A 21,918-nucleotide genomic window follows, 5' to 3' on the forward strand; every position below is an offset into this window, starting at 1 on the left:
TTTTCATTTATATGTTGCTACTTTTCTGTTTAAGGAGAGCTTAGACAAATCTTGCACAAAAGGTTTAAGTAATCAGTGATGGAATCTGGAAATGTAGCCTGTCAGATATGACTGTTCCAGAATGAGCTGATCAAACACCCATAAGTTAATTATTTCAGATACTGTACAATAACCCTCAAGTCCAAACATGAACATTTAAAATCTTATTTTAAATCAGGTATTATTTTCTTCATTAGAGGTCAGGCTCATGATATCAAAAATAATGTGTATAATATGTAAATTTCCAGTAGAAATCTAAACTACTGTTGCTCACTGTGAAGAGGTATTAATATGGACCTCTTCAACATTTCAAAATACTAACTAGTCTAGTGAACTAATACATAGACTCAAGGCAGCCACATTTTACATTTGAAATATAACTTGCCAAGTAAAAAAGTACAAATGGAATAAAGCAGTATAAGTATTTCTCATACAATCAATGGTCTATTCTATTCTCAGTGAAATTAATCACAAGCTTTACATTGTTTCAATGTGGGGCCTGGCTCATGACCATGCTAACCAGTGACTTACAGCTCTGTTTTCTTAATATTACTTTGTACTCCTCCTTTCCTTGATTTCTGTCATAAAAATGCTGAGAGAATAGTCTTCAAATGACAAATCCGAGTATACCTATCTCATCATCTGTCTTGAAATGTTCAAGGACTGCTTTTGAAGAAATATTTTACAAAACTACCAGAAAGTTGTTAGCCACCCCAATCAATTTTGAAGTAGACAAACAACGAATGTCAACAATACTTGGGATGAGTTATTTTGACATATCTTAAGAAATTAAATAAGTAAGTCTCTCTCAAATATTCCACTTTCTGTACCAGTAAGCAAGCAAATAACACAGATGAGCGCAAAATAAAAGCTTCTTTTCTGTAGGTGATGGTCCATCCCCGGAGCAGCACACTGAGGATGATGAGATGCTCCACAGAACGACAGACTACAGGCCCAGTCCAACAACTCATATGGGTAACCTTTACTCACATTTGAAATGTGTTTGAAATTAATGGGATGATGACAAATCTGTCATGCAAACAACAGGTTTTGTGATCTTGCCCCAAACAAATGCTCAAGGGGGAAAAAAGCAAGACTGAAAATAATGATTTTATGTATGCATGTATATGTATATTGGAGAAATGGACAATACTCCAGTACGTCACACATGCAGTTTATAACACTCCTTTTAGGAGCATTGTATTGCATTGTTGCTTTTGAAGTGTAAGTGCTCACCAACTTCAACAGGGAATAAGGCTTAAAAGCATATGCCTCTGCATGAAGAGATATTTTTGTTCTTTGATAAAACTTGATTACTTTATGAATGACAAAAAGTAATATATATATATATATATATATATATATATTTTACCATTATTGCAAATTATTACAAATTTTAAATTTGTTAAAATATTAAGCCAAAAACTGATTTTATTTTTAGCTTTGGCTTATAAATTCTATGGGAAAAAAAGAACCTTTTATTTTTTTTTTCCCTGTATGTTTTATAGCTTGCTTTCAATTCTGATATCCTATAAAGTGATCCTTTAAGTGCTGATGAATTTCTTTCTTTCTTTCTCCCCCTTTATTTCTTACTTTTTTTTTTTTTGTCTGAAGAGAAATAATTATTTTTATTATTACAGTGAGGATGTAGTGCAGCAAAAATTTTCAAGGACTTTGGGGAAATTAATTGAGCAGTTGCTTAATCTTATAGACAGGGTCTGAATTTTGCAGTTCTTACTTACACAAAAGGTGTTGAATAGGAGTTTTGTCAAGCAGTCAGGATCTCAGCCACTAATAACCTCTCAGTTATTTTCTTTTTCTCATTAGCAGTCTAACAGCTAACAGACTAATCTGAAGCTGCTATGGCATGCAAGATGAATTACAGCACATAAGGCTTACCCTATGAAAATCGGTGAAAAATTGCAGCCAGCATCTCTCAAAATGTACCCAGGGCAAGCTCCTAAGCAGGCACCAACTAAACCACAGAGCTGTAGTGGCTCCAGTGAAGTGCTGCCAGTTTGCATCGGTGGGGTCTGGCCCTAAAATTAGCCTACAAAAATTCAACCTAAGGCATTTTGAGAAAGTCACTTTGGGATTGTGATATCTGAAGCTATCAAGGTGCTCTGCTGACTCAGTGCAGGAGGCACAAGAGATTGATGCTGGGAGAATTTGCTCTCCCACCATTACGAGGTGTGCCCACCCAACGCTCTTTGGGCTGGAGCAATGCGCGGCTGTGGGGAGCGTGACACTGACCTTCCTTCTCGCAGTCAGAAAGGCAGAGAATGGGGAAAGGACTGAGAGGGTGCCAGGGTTCCTTCAGCTACCATCAGAATATTACATGCATAATTAAGAAAAGACTGCCTCCGCTGCTGACTACATACACACACAGAGGATTTGTAAGCTTGGTTTTACTAGTTCTGTATTTTTATGTCAGGCACACATTTTTCTATTCCATGTTAGAGCTAAGTCTTGCATCGTATGCAAGGAAAAATATAATAAGCAGATGCTTCAAAAATACTGCCATCTACTTTTGTGACAAGGACTGAAATTACTGAAATTAAACATTGCAGTCAGCTTAATTCCAACAACATACACTGTAAATGCCGCCTTTCTCAGGACCAACAGCTTTTGGTCAAAAAAAAAAAAAAAAAAAAAAAAAAAGCCACAGTTAACTCCACTGTTTCATCTGTGCTACAGTATTTTTTAATATTATGTTAAATTAAATCAATTCTAGTGTTATTAGTATTACCTTTTGAAAGCACCTTTTGAATTTTATTAAATAGGTGTATTCTGTACACCTATCAGATGTTCTTTGTTAATTCAGGTTTTTGCTAATCTGTTACTCTGAATCACCTGTCTCAAATTACATATAATTCATAAAATACTTGGATAAAATCAAGTAAGAGAATAATCATTTTCTCTGCTTTTATCTATTTCGACTTGCTTATACCTTCTTGTATTATTCTCACTGGAGAAGTGTCATGGAAAGGAGTTCAGCAAATATGTCAATAAAATATTTTCTGAAACTTTTTAGATCACATGCAATAATAAAAAGAAAAGCACGGAAAAATGTTATATGAACTGCTATTATTTCTAACTCAGCTTCAGTCACTCAGAGGTGCATATAGAAAATGAATTAATTTTTCTAAATGTGGGAATTTCTTTCAAGATGAAAAAACACAATCTTCAGGTGAGAAACAGCATATAAACTGTGAAGGTTTCACAGGAAAATGTTTATTAAGATTGGCTAAAGGTAAAACAATTAGCTAACTATGAAGACATAAGATCTCATGCAAATCTAGGAATTGTTTCGAAGTGAAGCTCACAGCATTTTTCGTGTATTTAAGCATGAAATATTATGAATAAAACTGAACGTAGCACAGACAGGATGATAATCTACTGTTCTTAGTATCATAAGAAACAAGCTTATTTTATACCAATTTAAATAAAGTAAGAAAATATAGTCAAAAACACGAATTTGTTTTCAAAATTATATTCATTTGGAAACAGTAGCTTTATAACAAAGTACTGATCGTTGAGAAGAACAGTATTACTTTTTCCTTAGCTTTATCATATCTTATAATTGACAGAGCTTTTAAAGAAAGTTTTCTTAAATTGTTAGAACACGTTTATTTTCTTGCAAATTAATTCTTTTTAACTCTTTATGATAGCTTTGAATCCGATAAAGAAAGATGAATTATCACATACTGAGCCCAAGCTGTGAAACAGGAGGAGACAAATAGAGACCCCTACTGTGTTTAACAATGTAGAAGAAATTCCAGACTCAATAGAAAAATTTTCTGTCCTTTTTCTCAGACCACAAAAGCTGTTAGTTATAGATTTGAACAGTGGAGGGCACTCTTGCTATGTAAGAAATGGTACTGACCTGGCACACTTGGTTTGATCTATTCAGCAGCCTAAATCTCAGAATTTGTTAAGTAACAGCCACCTGTGGCACAGACACTAACTGTAATCTGTTTAAAACATTTGCAGTTTCTGATCTTTGCAATAAAGCTCTAGTTAGCTAAAACACTGATGCCTTGCTATGTGTACACAGATGTGCAACAGATCTTCACAAACTTCTTTGAATATTTGTGCAAAATATGGAATTAAATAAGATGTGCACTATGTTTTTCAACATTATATAAAGAGCTATTCAGTTGGCTTTCATGGCATGCATGGATTAATTTTAGAGTGTGTAGGATTTGTTCTAATGTTTGTAGGAATTAAGTGTATTTAGAACACACCAAGTTTCACTGGAAATCCTAAAAAAATATAATTGGTATATCTAATATAGCTGATATATATATATATAAAAGAAAGATATTTAATAGCAAACAATTAAACTGTAAGAAACAGAGCACTAGATTCTGCATAACTTTCTCATTTTGAAACATATATTACTAATTGCACCTTAAACGATCTAACCAAAACCCTACAGAATGAAGCCAGCCACTCTTTGAACAACCATGGCATGCTGATGAAGTTGTGTTTGAAGGATCACAATAAGAGAAGCCAACGTGGAGACCCAATCCTGTATCTGTTAAGCATCTCAAAACTGAATTTACAAGTACTGGAGTCAATGGCACTACTCCTTTGAGTAAAATTACTCATGTACAGGAGTGCCTGAAAGAACGAATGCTAAGTGATTCAATGCTAATCATGCAGCTCAGTCATTTTGCTCATTTGCCATTCTGTGTACTGCAGTATTGCACTGGATAGCAAAACACAGAGAGAGCTAAACGAATCCATTAGCTTTCATCATTTCCAGCTTTGGGGATGTTATTACATCAACAAAATGATAAAATAAAATTATCGAATGGTGGTGGTAGAACGGATCTCCTGAAACACTGAATGGTAAATCAGTTTTGATTAACTGAAACAAAAATACTGTGGCACCTGCAGGGTTAATTAAGCAGCTCAAGATGCTGGGCTTCACAAAAGGAAACCTTTTTCCTTCTTTAAGAACTGTAAACACTTGTGCTGAACTAGATGAGCATTTGATAAGCTGTACAGCATGTAACAAACTCACAGGGATCTCTAGTTAACACTCAAATTCAGTGTTAACACTTAACAGAACAGTGGTAAGCCGTGCTGCCAAGGTCAACTGCACAGATGTACTAATTGTATTATGAGCTTGACATCTAGTGGCCACCCCTGGCAGGGCAAAGCAGGCAAAGGTTAAATCAGCAAGCCTTGTCAAAGCACTTCTAACTACCCACCCTCAGGGAGAAGTCCTCGGGAAGCTTTCTGGCACTCTGCAATCCCCACCTTCATTCTCCCCGGCTCCGGGCTGCGCGCCTGCAGCAGCCACTGCGCGCCCGCACGGGGCAGCAGCCGCCCGCCGCCCCCGAGCACCCACCCCCGAGCCCCCAGCCCCGAGCACCCACCCGGCCGGGCCGCAGCTCCTGGAGGAGACGAACAGCCTTCCCAACCATTTCGGCATGTTTCGCTCTCGGGCAGAAGTTCGGGGTTTTTTTCTGCTTCTTTTTCAACCACTGATAGGGTCCAAATTAGGGGGCGAGGGGGTTGGAAAAGGGGAAAAAGCAATATTAGAGATTAACAATAAGAGTTGTAGAAAGTCTTTTTATTTTATTTTTAAAGATTAACTTACCCCATAACAAATGTTCACTGCATGCTCACTATGTGCACCCTAGCTACAACAAGATAATATGAAAAAATCCCTCTTTAGTCTACTATCACAGAAGTGCACTCTATCATCTTTTTAAAGAATTATTTTTCTGGCTATTCCAATTTCAAGGGGTTTCCCTTGACAAAAAAGTAATGTACTCTATGGCCAGCAGCTTGACAACTGAACCACCTCCTATAAGTATATTTTGCCCCAAATTTTTATTATTTTTTTTCCTCTTACTGGAAAACTTTCATTGTGTTTAGTTGTTTTAAGCAGGTAAAGGAAACAGGTTTTTGGCCCTTTACATTGAAATGTATGAACTGATAAAAAATTGCTGCTGAAACTGTATTTATTCATGCTTCCTCTGAAAAATTTATAGCAAATTACTATCATTTTACAAATGCAATGTTACGGAAGGAATGATTTTAGCCTGTTTTATTTTCTAAGTGTCAGTACTCAGCTAATTAATTTCCTGCCAGACCTGGCTTATTATCAACAAAAGTGATTGACTCATGTCCTGACTGATAGATATGATGGACTTGTATCAACAGATATGCTTGTCCTGGCTAGGTAATCAACAAATAAAATGAAGGAAAAAATATCCCGAAAATCTTCCCAGGACTCAAACTCTTTTTCAGAAATGACACTGATACTCATTAATAATGTGGATATTTTCACTCCTTCTTTATAATGCTACACATTTTTATTTTTTATTTTTTTGAATGGTAGCTTTTCCTCTTCCTTAGGCAAGGACAAGTAATTATCAACAGCTAAATGTATGCATATTAATAGCTTAATTACACAGAATCTAAACCAATACCTTTCAAAACTTCCTTCCTCCCCAAGAGTCCTAATGTCTACCTTAGAAGAAATAAGAATTCCTCAAGATCATTATCAGCGCCAGATAAAATCTGACCCAATTTGGGCTACCTTCATCATTTATATATACACACACTCTCAAACCACTTTATTGTTTTAGTTTCCTTATTATTACATTTTTTATTCTATTGCTAATACTGATCAAAATAGTAAGAATATTAAATATATATATAAATTCAGATATTATGTTGTTTTAATATTACAGTCTCCATTGCAATACCAGAACTATTTATATAAAGTTTCAATTACCTTTTCTTATCAAAGGAGCAATTTATTACAATAAATATTTGGCCTTTTATTTTTCAACAACAAAAAAATCTTTCTTGAAGTTGCCTTAGAACAGACATTTGCAAAAATAACTTAAGTTTCATGTTTACTGACAGCTGCTTGTGACTTTTCAAGTTTTAAAGGCAGTAGTATCTAAATGATATGGAATAACATAAATTCTTGAATGTATGAATGCAAGAAAGCATGAACATCCTTCCAAAATGTGTTTCTATCTTATATATTTGCAGATAGAGTAAACATGCTCACATGAAGCTGGCTGTTCCATAGAGGACTATCATTTCTGTGGCGGAGCATGTGTGTCTGTGTACATACTCCAAAAGAATACAGAGTGCAGTTACAAACTGTTCAAAACTGCACCACCGATTCCACATTACCAGTATGAAAAAGAAATGCTGGTTTAGATAATACTGTGTGCATTGAAGAGTTGAGAGAAACAAAAACAAAAACCAAACAAATAGGTCCAACGTTTAAAAAATGATTGCAAAAAACACATTAGAAAACTGTCATTACACAGTTTGCTTTAAGGTATCCCATTCACCTCAGACTGAACAATGATACATACTTGCCAGTAGCTTCACATGAAAAAGTCCAAAGTGATCATTTTTCATCACCCTTACTAGAACCACACTTATACACTGTAAGAAGCACTTCTCAGCATTCCACATACACACACAAAAAACCCGCAAACTTTTATTATCCCTACATTAAAGATAGAAATGTTATATCCACGTTTTCATATAAAAATTAATCTGAGTTAAAGCATTTGCATTGTATCTATAATTCTGATTCAATCGTAATCTGTTGAATTAGAGAAGTGTATTAGAAATGTAATTCCAGCTATTACAATTTACTGAGAACAGCTTTACATTTACTAAGAAACTGAGATTATTGTATTCTATGGGTAGCCATTTGAATCCTTCTGCTGCTATTTAAAAAAATATTGCCATCATGTCTTCTACTTTAGTAACCTTACAGTGTTTTTAATTTTTTTTTTTTTTTTTTTTTTTTTTTTTTTAGGAAATATAATTTGTTCACTCTTCCACAGTGCAATTATTCAAGCAATATTTTATCGCTAGTTGTTTGTTAACACTTCCTATCTAAATTATTAAAAAATATATATATTTCAGCATTTCCATTTCAACAAATAACTTTAAAGGATTTTGATTGTAAATCTGTAATTGATGACATTGCCAATTATCTTCAGACTTCAAACAATTTCTCACTATTATGACATTGCCCTGTCTGAATGCAGTTTTATTATACTGTAGTCCAGGCTGGCTATAAAATTATATATTACAATTATTAAACTTCCTTGATAGCATTACCACAAAAGTTATGGTGGGTCCAGTCAACTTAAGATATGGCCTAATGTTTATCTGCCATTCTGCTCCCCAAACTGCCATGCTTCTTTCTGCTATTATGAATGTTCCCTCACTCGAAGGATTGTTTATGGAACATTCATTCTGAAATGCTTCACTTAATAAAATCTGTTTTGAGGTGGTATTAAACATGATTTCATTAAATAAATAATAAGCTTCATTTGCTTAATCTTGTGTTAACAACAGCTTCCCCTCATTGAAGATAACAACCATATTAATGAAAAAGCTACACGTATCAAACAATTCTGCTTAAACAGTTTGCTTTAAAAAAAAAAGTACAAATATTCTTGCACTGTGGAAACTATTTTTGGCTTGTTGCAAAATATGCTCAGGAACTGTAGCAATATCTTGATTACAGCTGTGAATAGAAATGAAAAATACTGACTTGACAAGAAGTGTTTTAATTTGTGAGATTGGGAGCACTCATTATATCTGGCCTATAAAATTGCTTTCAGTATAGCAATCGTTAGTCTTCATAATATAACATGTAAATGATTTACATTACACTAATGTACACTAGATAGCCCTCTACTTGTGTATGCTGAGTCCACCTTGTTCACATTTCTCAGAGGAGAGTGAAAAACCAAGAGCTCCACTTTAGCTTGTTAATTGTTAACTATGAAGGGTTTCACTCTATTAATTAAAATATGTTTTAATAAAAGAAAACAGCACAATTTGATAACAGCCTTCTAAGGCTGAAAAGTATTTACATTGTTGCATTTTAGGGCTGCTGTGAAAGCCGATTTTGTGCTATTCAGGGACCACAATAATAACGCTTTAAAATTCCTCACTGGGATGCAATGTAGTCCTTTTGATGGAAAGACTGTCTTTCTCATTCGGCAGAAATAAATCCATTCATTTGATCATGTAGTCATTGAGGGCAATACAAAACAAACCAAGTGTGAGAAATTCTATGTGATGAAGTAAACAAAACAAAACCCCCCAAAAAAGGGAAAAAAAAAAAAAAAACATTTCCATGACAAAAAGATTCTTTGTCCTTAATCTACCCACCATATGCAAGCGTTTCTTTTTAGCATATCTCTTGTTCTAATCTTGGGTGACATGGCTACATAGATAAGATTCACAAAACAAAACAAAAACCTAATTTAACAATTTTTTTCAATTTATTAACTCACCAGGAGTGTCATAATGAAGCAGTAGTGTTTTATTTTTCTGTATTGAAATGGATTTGGAGCATTTAAAAGTTTATAATACTAGTGATAAATTCTCTAACCTAGAACCCACCCCAACAGAGACGAGGCTCAATTAATCTTGTTTACATAATAAAATTATAATTCTCATCAACTTGCTTATATGAATTTATTTTACATTACCACTGTTTCCTAGAAAAAATAAATAATAAAAAAAAAATAATCAAACGTGCATTGCTTTGCTTCTGTAGTGTGACAGAAGGAAGCATTTCTCTGTGTTCCTGTTAGAGTCAATACCCAAGTGGGTTTTCCTGAAGCAGTGGTAGCAGTGCCTTCCTAACTACCCTGGACAGTGTGGAACTCATTCCCTGGTTCCCCAAATACCCTGGGAAAGAGCATGGGGCTTAAAGATTTGCCAGTCTGACAGATGTTTTAACCTGATGAAGTGGATTCATGCTGCCTTAAGCTTCAAGACTGCAAAGTTCAGATACAATAGTCAAAATCCTCCTCAGGCTTCAACTTCGTTGCCTTTCTTTCCCTCCAGATGCAACTTAGAAGTCATTATAGTTTTGAAGCAGGAAAATGACTTTTTTTCCCCCCCCCTCTTTCTTTTTGAAGAGAGGGAGAGGGGATAAACCAGTGAGCAAGGGGCCTACACAGAAAGCACTGTGGCTCCCACTTGGTTATGCAAGAAACTGAGAAAGCAGTGAGCTTCCATGCATAGAAGAAAAGAAAAACTTTTAAGTAGAAGCCCTCAACTTAGCTCAGGGAAAGTGAGGATGGGCTGTGGCATGCCTTTGAGCGCAGCAATGCCTAGGACTATGCAGGAAATTAGAAAATATATAAATGAAATTAAATCAAATTAAATTTAAAAAGGCAGTCCTCTTCTAAACAAACAAACAAAAAACACACAGCAAGGTGGAAATTCGGACTAACTACAGCCCAGATCTGCTCAGTTTTAGACACTTGTTCACTAGCAGCCTGGGCAGCCCAGATACTTCAAAGCAAGTGTGCGTGTGTCTGCGTGTGGGGAGGGAGTGGAGAATGGCGGATGGGTGAGAAAATCCCCCTTCCCCACCTCCTGCGGCCGGCGCGACAGGGGCCGGTGGCGGCGGTGGCACTCCGCGTCACCCACCCCCAGTAAGAATTATGGTCGCAGCAGAGCTAGGCGGCTCGGGGGGGGGAGGGGGGGGAAGGTGAAAAGCTGCTCGAGCTCTTCAGAAATATTAAAGCCAAATCCGCCAATCCCGCAGGCCCCCGCCCGCCGCGCAGCGAGGGACCCCCGGTGCCCCGAAGGCTGCCCGCGGCTGGGGGGCGGCGGGAGCCCGGCCGGGCCGCCCAGCAACACGCCGCCCCCTCCTCCAGGGCGATAGAGAGCCCTGTGCACCGGTCGCCTGGGGCTGCCCCGGCAGCCGCCGGCCCGTGGGAGCCCCCCGTGCCCGCAGCCCGGCCCCGGCCGCCGCCAACTTCGCGGCCGGAGGGCGAGGGGAACATGGCTCCGGCACGGGGCGGGAGTGGAGGGGGGAGAAAAAGGAAAAAAAAATAAAAGAGGTACAGCAAAAAGGGCGACCGAGAAGCACAAGGGCAGCAACAACAAAAACTAAAGGAAAACAAGCAGAAAAGCAGACGTACAAAACAGCCCGAGGGAGAGGGAGGAGGAGGAGGCAGGCGTTGCTCCGGAGTGCCCGTTCCTGCAGCTGCCCGGGCCCGGGTCAGCGGGGAGGGAGGGCCGAGTCCCGCTGCCGAGCCCCGCCGTAATAAAAGCGCTCGGGAGGCCGGGAAGGAGCCGCTGGGAGGGCTGGTTAGTCAGGGGGTGGGCTGCAGAAACTTGGCTAAACTGCTAACTTCTCAGTTCCGCTGCCTCTTCCCCAGCTGCTCTAATTCCCATTCTCCCGCTGCAGAGTAATTGCGCTCCCATGTTCACCATCACCATAAATCCACCTATCTCCGTCCGAAACAGACTCACAAAAGGAGAGAGAGAGGGAGAAAGAGGCTCCGGGAGCCCTTACCGTGCTCAGAAACTACCTCCGCTTGCAGCTCTTCGTCCGATTTGAGATGCTGGGGTTTCGCTTGCTTTCGACGAGACATGCTGCTAACTGAGCCGTCTTGACTCTGCTTTTTGCAGAGGCATCAGCGACGTGGAGGTGGAAAGGGGGGAGGAATTGGGAACGAGGGAAGGGCGAGGGGGGGGAAGAGGTGGGGGCTGGAAATAACTGTTCGCAAATAAAAGTCGAGTTGCAGAACAAACCAACCAAACAACAACAGAAAAGGCAACCAACCCCAAGGAAAAGGAGGAAAAAAAAAAAAAAAAAAAAAAAAAAAAGCAAGGCTAACCAACCAAACTGAGAGTGAGTGAGCGGGTGAGCGAGCGGGGGCTCAGCCGGGCGGGGTGTGCGCGGTGCGGTGCTGCGTGCGCGGCGGGCTGGGGCGGCTGCGCGGAGCGCGCATGGGGCTCGATAATTACGGTGGTGAATAATGCATGGCGATTAATGGTGCTGGGGGCGAGCGCGGATTGGCGCGGCTCCAGCGGGCTCAGGCTGCATATGTAAATGAAGGACGGGGCTCCGCAATTAGCCGCTTCGCTCCGCCAAATGATGCGGCTCCCCGGCACCGGCAGCGCCGCCTGCGAGAGGCACCGACCGCGGCGGCGGCGGCGGCAGCAGCGGCGGCGGCAGAGAAACACACACGCACCACGCAGGAGGGCTCTGTTTTGCACACACTTTACACAACATATGTGCAAGGTTCACTTGTTGGGAGAGGTCACGATCTTCGCCTTTCTGTCTTTCTTTCTTCCCCCCGGCTCTCAGTTTCTTTTGCTCCGCTTTCTTCTGATCTCTTCGCCTTTTTTTTTTTTTTTTTTTTTTCCTTCTTCACATCACTCTGCCTCCTCGTCTCCTCCTGGTCTCTCTTTCCCCAGAAGTTGATCTGCAAAGCATCTGATTTCTGTGTACGTGTGAGTAATTTCTTTGCAGGAGGAAAAGAAACTTTTGTGTGTGCTTCTTTCCTTTCCGCTTTCTTCTCGGTGTGCGTGTGTGCTGCTCTGCTCTTCTTTTCTCTTAATCTTCACATGCTCGCCTTTAGCTCTTCCATCCTGTCTCCTTTTCCGTCTCTGTTTCTCCGTCTCCCCTTCCCGGCTGACTTTTGTTCTCTCCTCTCGCAAGCGCACGCACGCACGCACACACACAGAAGACCTTGGGCAGTTTTGTCTTTCACCTCTCCTTCCTTCTTTGTCTTGCAGCTTCTTTCTCCAAGCAGAGACTCCCCGTTGGTGGTGGTGGTCACTTCCTGTTGTCCATTGGTAGGAAGTTTTTTTTTCTTTCTCCCCCTCTCTCTCAGGTTGTAATGACTTTTTGTGACACTTCTCACCCCCCCTCCCCAGCTCAGTTGTGTGTCCTGCTAGCTAATGACAGCGGTCTCGCGTGTGCGCCGACGAGCAAGTCCTCGGTCTCCAGCGAATAGTATCGATCCTCTCCCAGATTTGGGGGGTGGGGGGTGGCTGTTGTTGTCGCGAGGGCGATCCCCCCTCCTCTTCCTCGCCTCGCTCGCAGCGGCCACCGCAGCCTCGTCCCCGCGCGGCGGCTCCCCCGCTCGATGCCTCCGCTCCGTGCCGAGGAGCGGTGCGCGCACCGCGGCCGCTCTCGATTTCGGGCGGATAAACTTTGAAGTTTGGGAGCCGTGCGGGTCACACGGCAGCTCCTCCTACTCTCCTCCTCCTCCTCCGCCTCCTCCCGTGCGGCGCTGCCGGGGCTGCCGCCGGGGCTGCCCCAGCCCCGCAGCTCGCTCAGCTCCCCGCCGCCGCCGAGCCTCCCTCTCCGCACGCACTTTCCCAACAGCAGCTTTTCTCCCAGGCCCCCACTTTTTTTTTTTTTTTTTTTTTTTTTTTTTTAAGTGAGGCGGGAGGGGGGAGGCAGAGCCTTCCCTTCCCCCTCCGCCCCTCTCCCCTTTATCACTTTACAAGTTGCCGGGGAGCCGGGCCGCCTTCCCCCGCCCCGTCCCGTCCCGTCCCGTCCGTCCCCCGGGAGGAGGGAGGGAAGAAGCGATGGAGGGAGGGATGGAGGGGGCGGCCCGGCCGCTGCCACAAGTTGCCGCTTTCCGTCGCCGTCCCTGCCCGCCTCCTCCGGGGCTCCCATGGCAGGCAGCGGCCGCTAGGATGTACCCCACTGTCGCCGATCGCCACCGCGCTGCCCCCCCCGCGCAGCCCCGCGCCGCCGAGTGCCGGGGGGGGGCTCTCCTCCAGCGGCCCCCTCCGCCTTTTTTTATTTTTTTTAAGTGTTGGTGGCAGATGGGTCCCTGCGCGCTGCTCGGTGCTGTCCCGCACCGTCCCCTGCGCGGGGTGGGGTGGGGAGGGTTGGGGAGCGAGGCGGGGATGAGTGAAAGGGATTTCCTCCTAATGCCTCTACTCCAGCCTGTGTAATCCAGCCCTAGTCCTTAAAACACGCTAACCCCGGCTTCTGCGGGAGGCTCCTCGGTGTAAACTTTCCCTGGTGATAGCTCTCTTTATCTCGCGCATTGTGATACCGCGTCTCTGGGCTTTCGGCTTATGTCTCGCTTTTCTGCCGCGAGGCAAACCAAATAAAGTTAGAGGCGACAGTTTAGGCCACTTCGGATAGTTTCTTGAAATGCATGCTCTCGGCGATTTCTGCGGTGCAGACATTCGTTAAAAACAGTCACGACCCTTAAAAGAAACAGCGCCGAAACGGCAAATCAATTCAACTTAGCTCTTAGACGAGCATACTTTTCCGTCCTTCGTTCAGCAAGATGTCTACACGAGACCTCTTACAATGATTTCCTGCCTTATAATTTAAACAAAGCAAAACAAAACTTGTTTGCTGTCCACAAATTCTAACGTATGTTTTCTCCGTGCATCCATGCTTCCTGAAAGTTTGGTCGTAATGAGACTGTCTAGAGACGGTCGCGATGGCTGAAATCTGATGTATTTTGTAATATGAAGTGGGAGGGGATGAGACTATTAATTGAGCATTTTTTTTTTCCCCCATCAGAAGTAGGGATTTATTGCACCCTGCACACACGGATAACACGTTTTACTTGTATGTATATGCTACGTTATATCGCAGGCACAGTGCAGGTGAAAGCGAGCGTGCGCTGAAGTCACCCCCGCACCGCAGTCGTGACTGGGGAGCCGGAGTTGTGGCTTCTCCTTAACAGCAGAGAAGTACATTTCTCCCGATTTGAGTTAGGTGAAGGATGTCAGCTACCTCCTGCGACTGAAACGTTTGCCTGGAATGAAAGAGCCAACTTTAACCTTGCCCTGGCATTTTTTACCCATTGCGGTAGTAACCAGAAATGGGTCAATCTTCCTCCAGTCCTCTTCGGAAGAGAGTTGTTCTTGTTGCTCAAGCAACGTTTTTTTCTCCCTATGTTTCTATTGCTCAGTGCTTGGTAGTTCCCGCAGCAGCATAAGATTTCTTGAAGAGTGTTTTAAAGGTGCCTTTCTTATAGCGCGATTAAAAAAAAATAAAAAAGAAAATGGAAAAAAATAAAAAGCTCTTTTATAAAAACAAAAAACTTTGTCCTTTGTAAAAAGTAAAGCGAGCGAAAATTAATATGATTTTGCGGGACGTGAGAGAATCTTTAAGTGGAAAATTAAACAGTCCCGTCTTTAATGTTTAATGAACAATGGAGAACACAACAGGCAAGGAAGGCATAATTACCAGATTTGTATCTCTTGGCATTAACATACTCTAGGGTTACAAGTGATACATTTTACGGGCTCCTTCTCCCTTACACCGCTCCCCTTCCCACTTTCCTCCCGGGGCGAGGAGCAGCCGCTGGGCGAGCTGCTGGACGCTGCCCCCCCGCCGCCGCCGGGAAGCGCCGGCAGCCCCCTGAGTGCTGCGGGCACGGCGGGGACCTTCCTCTGGGAGCGGCGCAGATCCCAGGGGGAAACTTTTCTACCCGACCCGTGCGGAAAACCCTGGGGACGCCGAGGGCTCGGGAGGCGAGTGGAAAGTTATGAAGTGATACGCGTTTCCTCCGGCCCCTCTCTCCTCCCCCCCCCCCCTCCCCCCGCGTCTCCCCATTACGCCGCAAAGTTTTCCACGAACCTTTTAATTAATCTTCCTGGCTCGAGGGCGAGAAAAATAATAAATTAAGTCGGCTACGAAAAACGTGGCCTTTTCGGGTTGTGTGTGGGGGGAACTGATTAGCCGCGTAAATCTCTGCGCACTGGCTAGGGCTGTGCGCGCAGGCAGATGGGACGCGGCAGTGCGGGGCCGGCACCCGCAAATGTCCCCGCGTCCTGCGCGCGTCCGCTCTCCGGGACTGGTCGGTCTGCTGAAATGCTCCGACAGGGAAGGGATGCAGAAGTTATTTTCTCCGTAATTAAATCGAATTTGCCACTTGTCTTCTTTTTATTGCGATGTTTCCTTCATCCTGAGAAGAGACGCGTTATTATTTTGTCTGCTTAATAATATTGTATATCAATTAATACTTTTTTTTTTTTTTTTTTTTTTTTTTTTTTTTTACATTAATGGGACACCTGGTTACGGGTTTGCTTTAATTTGTATCCTCATTCAAGGGGAATAAAAACCTTCAGAAAGCTTATCTGCACGATCGACTCTTCAAAGACCGTATAAGTAGTTCTGTCTACACTTATGCTTTATAAAAGGTTGTTGTTCTTAAACCCGTCAAAATTACCAACGTGCAGATAAGACGGATGTGACGTTTCCTATAATCCGACTACTGTCTTTTATTGCTATTATTTTGCTCAGCAACTTTATTCGAAAGGACGTGCAATTATTTCGACTTCATTTTCTGTCGTCTCGTGCTCTTCCTGGAAAGCTGAAGTAGTATATTCCCACCCCTTTTTTGCACCATAACTTTTGTTTGAGGACCCTGGGGTTAAATTCAGCACAATTTTGTCTATTTAAAGCTGCAACAACTGATGGCTAATTCGTTCTCACATGAGCAAAGATATTACCATACTAATATTATTATTGGTAAGAAGAGGTAATTGATAACACCACCTGCCACTCTGCAGCAATCACGATGATAAATGTTTCCATCAGAGGGAAATCTGTGCTTGGTCTACCACAGCCTAACCCAAACAGCATGTCAAACGTCAATTATAAAGATGTTTCTTTTCTATTACTTTTTTTTTTTTTTTTGAAAGTAACTAGCCCCACTATGAGATTTATAGAACCGGTATAGAGCACGGCCGTGCTTAAACGTTTTGCCTTAAACATTTAAGTAACTTTTCTTTTTATTTAATATCATACCATTCTTGGATCTAAATAAACATCGATTCATACGCACAAAAGCTTATGCTCACACTTAGCAAACTCTAATTACCATCCACTTCCTTCTTTAACCTAACAGATGACACATTAATTTAAGCAACAATTTTAAATACTCTGTGGAATATCTGTAAAATGTTCTGGGGCTATTAGCAAGGCAACATGCATTTAAGAGCATGCATACATGCCATAAACACATAGATGGACACAAATATAGGTGGTGTATATATTAAAATACTGTATTTGGACTGTAATGTGTGTCTGTCAAACTATACTCAAGGAGGTGCAAGTAGTCACAATTTACATATAAAATTAGTATTTTTAGCTCCTGTGCAAAAATATATATGCTTCCAAAATTACTAGTGAGATGAATATTAAAATGCATGTATATATACATGCATAGACACACTGACACACAGAAAACATAACATCGTTCAGTAATTCCAGCTATAAAAATCGTGCCGTCAAGTATAAAAACTTTCACCCCCCTTGGCTACAGATATGCTCAGAAGATTATTATTAGTTTGTATTAATAGATGCAGGCCTCAAAAGACGAAATCAGCTATTGATAATTGCAAGAAGTATACAGCAGCTACTGTATCGATCGACTTGTCCCTTATTCCCCTGGTATAGGAGAGATAAGAAGACACACTCTTTAGTGCAATATAATTTCTTTTGACCTATCTGCTTGCTACAGACTTATGATGAATAGCCGTAGTGGTTAAAGTCCTTTATCACGAAAGTTACCCCTTGATATAATATTGATTCTTTATAACTAGCTCCAAACACAAAAATCAAACTGTCCACTTGACCATCATCATCATCAATATCATCACAAAGGCTCTGGAATAAAGATCAGCACAGGACTGAAAACGCTTTCTATAATCTGCCCACCTAATCTTTATTTGCTGATGATGAAAAGAAAAGGGGTGTGAGAGAGAGTGTGTGTGTGTGTGTGTGTTTGCGCGCTCGCCATCCGGCAGGGCGGGGGCGATCGGAACAGAGAATGTCATCTGAACAAATAATAAAAAAAAGAGAGAGGTTAAGAAAAAGACCATTCAGGCTCCTTTACAAGACCCAAATGACGACCGCAGAAGTTAATGATCACGCCTCGAAGCCCTGCTCTCCTGAAGGAGGAGAAGGAAAAGCTCAGAAGGCCCGATGTTGTATTATACACGGTTCCCCCCGCCCCGCCCCGAGCAAAGCAGTCTGCAGTGAATACAGGGAGTTATGTAAGGAGCAATCACGGCAGGAGTGATATCAGGCAGCATTTTCCTTGGTTAGAGTCAGTACTAACAAGTCGTCTTCCCACTTTTTCTCCTCTCGCTGGTCTGCAAAGCAATCTCCCATTTATTTTCAGATCACCTGGTGATCCATAAAGGAAAAAAAATAGGAAAAGAGTCGCTAATGTTTGATTTGCTGCTTAACGTGCAATATGTACCGAGTGATGTAGAAAAGAAAGAGATAATCCACGTGTATATTGCCTAAAATTAAAGGTATTTCCTTCTCCTTCCCTCTCCATAGTACCAGCATGCTTTTGCTTGGGGTAGCATTAGCACAATCACCAGTAATTACAAGCGTGTGTACACTGGGAGAATGAAGATTGGGAAGGTGGGAGGTAGGACGCGATTCCCCTTTGGAGCAATCAGGACTGGGAAAGGTTTCATTCCGCGCAGACGGTACGTTGATCATATTTAATGGGCTAGTTCCACTCGGATTCGAGCCGAGCTCTCATTTCAACGCAAGTTTGCGCTTTCCAGAAGAGAAGGGGAGGCGGCGGGGATGGGGGTGGCGAGGAGGGGGGGGGAGTGCGGAGGAGAAAAAGGATGCGAGCGGCCGCCGCAACTCAGGTTGTGCTCGGTCCGTACAGTGCCCAAAGCGGGGCTGCCAGGGGAAAAGGCGGTCGCAAACCTGGGGCACCCTTTGCGGGAAAATGGGGAGCGGGCAGCGCCGGGGCGAGCGGTGGCCGCGATGGGGGACGGAGCCGCTCCGCTGGGCTGGCCCGGGCCGTGCCGGGAGCCGCCACCGAGGAGCGGGGGGCTCCCGTCCCGGGCACCGAGCGCGGCCTCTTCCCTATCCGGGCTCGCTCCGCTGTGATGTGCGGGGGTGTCCCGAGGGAGCGGGGCCGCGGAGCCCGTCCCGGTACGGGAGGGGTCCCCGGGGTGGCAGCGGTGGGACCTCGAGTGTTCAAAGCTGGGAGTCGCGGTCAGGAGCCTGCCAGTCCCCGGACACTCTCCCCTCCCGAGGCACGGGGGCCAGAGCCCCCCAGCCGGGGGAAGCAACGACGACAGCAATTACTGTCATCGCACTCCCATCCCTTGTCACGGGGGAGTCTTCGCTCTCTCTGTGAGCGGCTCGTAATTACATACATTAAAATCTTTCCTCTTTTCCCGCTATGTCCTCAACACCCTCCCTCCTCACTCCTCCACACCGAAATATTACAGGGTCATCCAAAAAAAAACATGAAGGGGGGGGGGGGGGGGGAGAACATATGTTGTAAATATCGATATCCTTTGAGGCCCTAGTCACTGCTCCTCTTAGTGTTACACAGACACTTGCACCTCCTGACGAGACGCCCATCCCTAGCAGACATCTCCAAAAAATTGTTCACTGACCTTTGCAGTAGATGTTGTTAGAGGATGATATCAATCAGTCAAACAAACTAACCCCCCCAAAAAAAAAAAAAAAAAAAAAAAGGACAGCCTTTTGTCTGGGATATGACACATGACTTGAAATTCATTGCAAGTGCACACAGGGGACCAGAAGGTATTCCTAAGATTTCAATGCTTTTGGGAATAACTAAGCAAGGTTTCTCAGCAGATGCAGTCTAACACACAGTGGTCCCTTCCTAAAAGCAGATGATGACAGAAGGAAAAAATAAATGAAGAAATGAAAATGTGCAATTATGCCAGACTAACTGGTGGGAGAGGTACGGAAGGGTGCTTTTACTCTTAAAGTACTGGTGTGTAAAAAAGTTTATCAAATTATGATGGTTGTTTTTTGTTCAACAATGAATATCTTTACCATGACCTAATGATAGGTGTGCTATTGAACTTCTCAAAATGCATTCATGCTTTCCTTGGCAGGTCTAGGTGTAAGTGTTGATGACTAACAAAAGTAGTATAGATTAGAATCAATTCTCCTTATCTGGTGACAAAAATAACATCATGTCAGCAGTGTGTACATCCTATCATCAAATGACACAATATAATTTGATTCATTGAATAAATAATCATGTATGCCCAGGCATATAGGTCACCTACTTGCAAATTAGATTACCCTCTTTGGGTACATACAGCACCTGATTAGGAAACAGCTTCTTTCTGTGTCACTCTATCTTCCATCTAGAAAGAATATCTGACATACTCAAATGCAAGTGTTTTTGAAAATGCTTATATATTTTCCAAATCCAGTATGTGTTTTCATGCTTGTATGTAACATTTATGCAGTCTGTAGTAGAGATACCAAATTTACTACTTAAGTTGGCTGAGTTTTCTGTTTTGTATCTGTGTATATGCAAATTTTAAATAATAGCCTATGTGCTATGTTCTGTAATAAGGATAGTTAAAATACAATCTTTGTGAAAAATAAGCAGCATATATTTCCATAAATGATTTTGGCTAATCATATTTGACTGCACCCATATATATAACAGGAACATGGGAAAGAATGAAATATTAGATAAGGGAGCATGGAAACATGTAAATTCCAAAGTCCACACTGAGAAAGACCATCAATTCCCAAAATAAGTATGGTGGTCTTTCAACTTTAACCATTATGTCACATGCATAAGGAATGGGTGAAAGCTCTAAGTATGTCCCGAGGCTCTTCAAGGTTAGGTTGCCTGCTGGGTTTGAATCGTTTTGAAAGACACTTTTGGCCAGATCTGATGAATTAGCTTGCTTGGCATTGTTACTGTTTCTACAACTTGTAAATTTTCACAAATTAAGCATGCAACATGCCAGAATACATTTTGTTATGAGATGATGTATATTAGTTGATATAGAGTAACTTGCATTAGAGTGACTTGCAGATGTATAGAGAAACAGGAGGAAGAGCAGAAACCAGAACCTATAACCTATACTTGGTAAAGAAAGGAAGAAAAAGAACAGTTTGGGAAAATAGGTAGGAAACTTTGAGCCACTCAAGTAGTCAGTGAATATCCGTAAGGGCAAAAAGGTGAAAAAGACGGGAAGAGAGATTACATGGGCAGAGAGAGAAGAAGCAAGTGTGTGACTGTAGGGAGAAAAGAAGTGTTCTAGAAATGTTAGTACTGAGTTTGTGGAAGGTTACAAATGAAAAAACACAGTCTTTGTTTTACATAAAGAGTGACTATCCATAAGATAGGACTCTTAAAAAAACTTCATATAATAGAACAATTCTGGAGTATATTGGAATGCCAAACCTGTGAATCTTAGTATGTTTTTCTTTTTTTTTTCTTTTTTTTTTTTTTTTCTTTTAGTGTAGAATGACATATTAGATTGTTCAAAATATTTCTAAGCAAAAATGACACAGAGGCTAATATCCTACAGGGCAGTGTTTCTTTGGACATGCCATTACTAAAATGAAATATGAACAAACAAACGACCCCCCAAAAACAGTCAAACAAACCAATAAAAAAAAAACAACAGACAGTCAACACTACCATTGCCATTTTGGTTTACCTCGCATGAAAGTGCCATTAGGTGATGTTAGCAAAAGAATGAAATGTACATACTTGAAAAGATATGCTATTGTAACAGTCACATCATGAGCTGTTCAAACTAAAAGAATGCCTTATATATATAAAATATATACGTAAAACGACTCACTAACCATTTATGGTGGTGTAAAAAAGGAAAGCAAAGTGTCAGGACAGAATTTCTGTGTGTTTTGTTGTCGTTGTTTGTTTGTTTGTTTGATTTTAGTAATGGCATGTCCAAAATCCACTAGTGAAAGGTAAAATATGTTGGTAGTGGTGATGGAGGGATTCAAATAAAATTTATAAATTATCAACTCTGGGTTGTGCACGTTTTCTTAAAGAGTGCAATAGTACTCCTAGGTGGTGATTTTCACCATTATAGCAAAATCACTGCCATTACTGTAATCAAAATTAATTGATCAGTCAGTCACCCTGCCTGATCCTGTCTGCTGACAGGAATGATGCTGCAGAATATATCCTCACTCCTCTTTGCGAGAATGAAGGAAGAATTTTATTTCCCAGCTTGGAATCTCTTTTCTGAATGCACCTTGTTTTGCTGTATGTGCATATGTATAAGTACGTGTTTAATTAATAGTTGTAAACAAAGCTGTGC

The 21,918-nt window shown here is 41.9% G+C and overlaps 1 protein-coding gene across 5 annotated transcripts in view; it reads right to left on the reverse strand.

Moving 5' to 3' along the window:
- SALL3 (spalt like transcription factor 3) overlaps positions 1 to 12,867 on the reverse strand; it is a 22,624-nt gene extending 9,757 nt beyond the window's left edge. For 3 of the 5 annotated variants that reach the window (XM_082753530.1, XM_082753529.1, XM_082753532.1), the window contains exons 1-2: positions 11,378 to 12,867; positions 5,430 to 5,537 (exon numbers count right to left, since the gene is read on the reverse strand). In XM_082753530.1, the coding sequence (XP_082609656.1) occupies positions 5,430 to 5,537; positions 11,378 to 11,456 (187 nt within the window). In that variant the 5' untranslated portion in view covers positions 11,457 to 12,867. The remainder of the gene's footprint in view (positions 1 to 5,429; positions 5,538 to 11,377) is intronic. The other 2 variants (XM_082753531.1, XM_082753528.1) reach the window with 1 other exon arrangement.
- Between the last annotated feature and the right edge of the window lie 9,051 nt (positions 12,868 to 21,918).

This window comes from Aythya marila (genome assembly GCF_965140915.1).
Source record: "Aythya marila genome assembly, chromosome: 2".
Classification (NCBI taxonomy): domain Eukaryota; kingdom Metazoa; phylum Chordata; class Aves; order Anseriformes; family Anatidae; genus Aythya; species Aythya marila.